This window comes from Elephantulus edwardii, unplaced genomic scaffold (genome assembly GCF_000299155.1).
Source record: "Elephantulus edwardii isolate Elephantulus edwardi_28Jun2011 unplaced genomic scaffold, EleEdw1.0 scaffold00302, whole genome shotgun sequence".
Lineage (NCBI taxonomy): Eukaryota > Metazoa > Chordata > Mammalia > Macroscelidea > Macroscelididae > Elephantulus > Elephantulus edwardii.
This window is the reverse complement of record NW_006400052.1, coordinates 772,177-776,493: the sequence shown is the minus strand read 5'-3', so window position 1 is coordinate 776,493 and position 4,317 is coordinate 772,177. Positions and strand designations below refer to the sequence as shown.

The 4,317-nt window shown below is 56.2% G+C and overlaps 1 protein-coding gene across 2 annotated transcripts in view; it reads right to left on the bottom strand.

The window, feature by feature from the left end:
* LTBP4 (latent transforming growth factor beta binding protein 4) overlaps nucleotides 1-4,317 on the bottom strand; it is a 36,631-nt gene that overhangs the window by 28,319 nt on the left and 3,995 nt on the right. The window contains exon 1 of one of the 2 annotated variants that reach the window (XM_006900901.1): nucleotides 4,033-4,282. The exons of the other annotated variant lie outside the window; for it this stretch is intronic. Within the exon in view, the coding sequence (XP_006900963.1) occupies nucleotides 4,033-4,282 (250 nt within the window). Of the gene's footprint in view, nucleotides 1-4,032; nucleotides 4,283-4,317 lie in introns of those variants that run through there. 2 annotated transcript variants of the gene reach the window in all.

The following is a 4,317-nucleotide window of genomic DNA, read 5'->3' as shown; positions in this document are numbered from 1 at the left end:
TGCTTGCTGAAACTGAAGAGGACCTGAAGCGCTTGCTGCAGAGGGTCAAGGACTGCAGCCTCCAATATGGATTGAGGCTCAGTATCAAGAAGACGAAGATTCTCACCACTGGACAAATTAAATTGGCAGTATCAGGATGGATGGTGAAGAGATTGAGGTTGTTCACAGCTTTAGTTTGCTTGGCTCCACAGTCAACACTCTCGGAACCAGTAGCCATGGGAAAGTCTGCTGTTAGGGACCTCTCCAAAGTACTGAAGAGCAATGGTGTCTCTTTGGAGACTAAGGTGCGTCTGATACACGCCATGGTCTTTGCTATAATTTGTTATGCATCAGAGAGTTGGACAATGACTAAGGAGGATAGAAGGAGAATTGACACCTTTGAGCTGTGGTGCTGGAAAAGAGTATTGAGGGTACCATGGACGGCTAGGAAAACAAACAGATTCATCCTGGAAAGGGTCAAACCGGGCTGCTCCTTGGAGGCAAGGATTCTAAGGCTCCATCTAACATACTTTGGACATGTTGCAAGGAGGGACAGGTCCTTGGAGAAGGACATCATGCTTGGTAGGGTGGAGGGACAGCGCAGAAGGGGAAGGCCCCCTATGAGGTGCATTGATTCAGTCACTGGGGTAATCAGGATGGGTGTATCGGAGACGGTGCGATTGGCACCGGACAGAGCAGAGTTTAGGGATGTTGTACATAGGGTCGCTATGAGTCGTAAGCGACTCAACAGCACACGACAACAACAACAACAACTAATCTTTTATGGAAGCAGATTGTCACTTTTCTAGCCCCTGGAGAGACGAATGGGTTAGAACTTCTAACCTTTTTATCAGTAATCAAGTGCTTAACCACAGCACCACTAAACTTGAGTTGTGTGCTGTGGGGTCAATTTTGAGTAGAACTGCCCCATAGGGTTTCCTTATTTTACAGAAGGTGACTCTAAGTTTTCAGCTCTTGGCTGTTAACACTGAGGCCAGCAGTTCGAATGGTCTAGCAGGGGAAAGATGAGGTGGTGTCCTTTTCTACAGAAGTTAGTATGAATCATAAAGCACTGAAAGGCAGTAGATTTGATTTTTGCGTTTGAATGTTTACAGAGATTGTCACATCTTTCTCCCCCAGAAGAGCTGCCGAACTTTAGGTTAGCAGGAGTGCTTAAGCACCAAACCTCAATTGTAAAATGCTGTGCCCAGCTCTGTCTAGTGGCTTTCCTCCAACTCTGGCTACCTGCATTCGCCAAGCCCCAGGGCTCATGCTCTCGCTCCCATATCGCCCCGCCCCCTCGCTCAAGTCTAGCCAATCCCACTTTCTAGTTCAGTTCAAGGCGTTCCAGCCCCGCCCAGGCAGCGTGATCCGCTTCATTAATGCAGTCGCACCTACTTCAACCATTATTGCTTTAGCCTCTTAGCCCCACCCATACGTAGTCTGGCGGGGCCCTAGATCGCCTCAGCCCCGCCCACTAAGGACCAGTGCCTTCCATTGATTCCAATCACTTTTCAACCACTACCTGGCACTATGCCCCACTCTCGAGCATTATAGGCTCGCCCACACCCCTTCTTGGCCGAGTCCTCGGAGTTCCAGCCCCGCCTACTAGCTACAGCCCCTCCTCGCCCTGTCCAATTTACCTTCTGTGAGATCCTAAACTCCGCCTATCAAGGAAATCCTTTAGCCCCGCCCTAGCTCCTTCCCTCACCCTGATTCGCCCAGGCTTGCTTATTCGCGTCCCACACCGCCACACCTCGGGGCGCTAAAGGAGTCCTGGCTCCGCCCACCGCGATTTGTCCCCACCTATCTTCACGCTGGCTGGACCTTCGGATTTCTAGCCCCGCCTTCTAGGCGCCGGTAGCCGTGGGGCGGGTCCTAGAGCGGGAACGCGCTTCCTCGCCCCTTTGCGCGCTCTAGTTGGGCCCCTGGCCATCTCCAGGCTGGGCCCTGCCAGCTGTCCGGCGGGGTAAACAAAGAGAGGGGTGCGGCGGGGGTAGGGCGGCGTCTCAGCATTCCGGACCCTTGGGGAGTCCAGGGTCCACAGAGCCAAGAAGGCCGTACGTGCCCTGTGAGGGTACCCCCTCCCTCTTTCCCCTGGGGCTGCTGGAAAACAGCTGGAGACAGCTGCGCGGAGGGGAAAGAGGGGCCAGGAGGCTGGGGCCGTCTAGGGAGGCGTGTAGGGGACTGAGAGAAAAGCATGGTGGGAGCCCCCTCCACTTAGAAGAGGACAGAAGGACATGCAGTTAGACAAGGCAGCATTCTAGGTTTCAAAGAAGGCTCAAGGTTTCTGGAATGGAGAAGCCTAGCCTGGAGGAAACAGAGGCAACCTTATAAGACAAAGTCCTTTGGGGCAAGTTACCTTGAAAACTTTAGTGCCTGCTAAGAGAGAGCGAGTTTGAGGATGCGGAGGACAGAGTTGACTAAGAATGCCTCAATTGGCTGGGAAGAATGAAGGATATTGAGGTTCCTTGGGGAGCTGAAAGAGAAGCAGAATCTATGAATAAACTGGTGGGCTCGGCTGGGATAAGAAAATGCGGGCCTTGTGGGGCAAGCATTCAGCTGAGCTGACGAGTGCTGTGAGCAATGTGCAGGCTCATAATCTGAGATTTCTTCTGGAGTGGGGAAGGATGGACAGGATTGCAAGGTTCTGTGGTGAGAGGCACAATTTGGGGGCTTAACTTAGAAGAATGAGAGGGAAACTTTACTGGCGCAGCTGGTCTCTAGAGTCTGTTGATAGAGGTGGAGAGAGGACCTAGGGGTCTGGAGGCTGAGGCTCTGGGTTTGCCTAGCTCAGGGAGTCAGGCTAGGACTCGGGTGCTCTAACAGAGATCCTTAGTTAAGAAATAGGGCCCAAGAGCTGATCCACAATCAAGATTTCAAATGGAGGCTGGTCTCTGCTGGGGGTCTTGGAGACCCAGCCAGACTTGGGGGGCATTACTCTACCTACTCTTGGCCTGAATGCAGGTATCCAGTCCAGCTCCCTGGGGTGCCCACACCCTTTGGTGGGCCTCATAGCCAATTCTGGTCCCCAAGACCCTGGACGAGCAGGGAGCTGAGGACATCGGGGTTCCGCCAAGGTCAGTCCCCCCTCCATTCCCCTCCTTGAGCCTCCAGAGGCCTGGCACCCGTCTGGGCATGGTGCCTGGCACGGGCGCGGGCGCGTTGGGGCTGGGCAGAGGAGTGGAGGGGGGAGGGAGGAAGGGGCGGAGAGAGGGAGTGGCCGCGGGCGGGGCTCAGGCGGGAGATGAGCTCACGCCGGCCCCGGCTGGGCTGGCGGGGGGCCAGGCTGAGTGAGTTTTCGGCGCCAGGGGCCCCCACTCCCTACTTTTAAAGGCCTGAAGGTGCGTGCAGGGAGATCCCGACCCTGGAGAGACCGTAGGCCCCTGCATCAGGGTCAACAGGTGACTCACCTTCCCAACCTCACCTGAACCCCTGGAGTTTTTCCATCTCCCAGCTTACTTGGAATTTGCCTTTTTCCCCGTCTCTTTCCTCCCAGGGGTCGCCCTTACCCCTAGCTCTCCTATCTGGAGTTCTCTAGCGTGGGGGATCCTTGCAATTCAGGGTCCTGCAGAGACAACCCCCTTTCGGGGCCTTTTTCTTCCCAGCTTTGAGGATCAACTTTCCTTGTCCCAATCTGCCGCTTTACAGGCACTCCCATTCTTAATGTCCCCAATTCCTCCCACCGTAAGATGCAGACACCCTTCCCCCATGGGCCCTAAAAGTTTCCCTCGGTCCCCGAGATTCTGTCAGCCCAGAATTCAGCTCCCCCAAATGCTCCTAAGCCCCTCAATTCTCATATTCCCATCTTGAGTCACAGGCATAAAAGCTATTCCCCTCACGTGGAACGCCACAGGTCCCCAAGAGCCCTCATTGCTTGCAAAACTACAACCCAGGAGTTTGGGGTCAGCTCGCCGAGTACCCCAAGGATTCCCCATCACTCTTGAACTTGGAATCTAGCTAGGTTCCCTCTCCCTGGGGGACTTCTGCGCCATACCCGGGGATCCTCCTCCCTCGGGACTCCCTCCCTTGGGACCACTTCCCCGCACTCACAGGCGCGGAAGCCGGGTCCCCCCGGGGCCGCCCCGCCGGGCGCGCCGCTGTCCACGCTGGTGGTGTTGCGGGGCGCGCAGGTCGGGGTACAGCGGGAGCCGGTGGGCCCATGGACGCAGCGCAGGCCGCATACGGCCGGGGTGAAGCGCACGCGAAGGCGTTCTCGTGGCCGCCCCAGCCCGGGCTTCGGCCAGAGCAGAGCCAGCAGCGCCAATAGCGACACCCAAAGCAGCCGCGCGCCTCCCGCCATGGCTGCAGCGCCGCTTCGCCGCGCCGCCGCCCCAG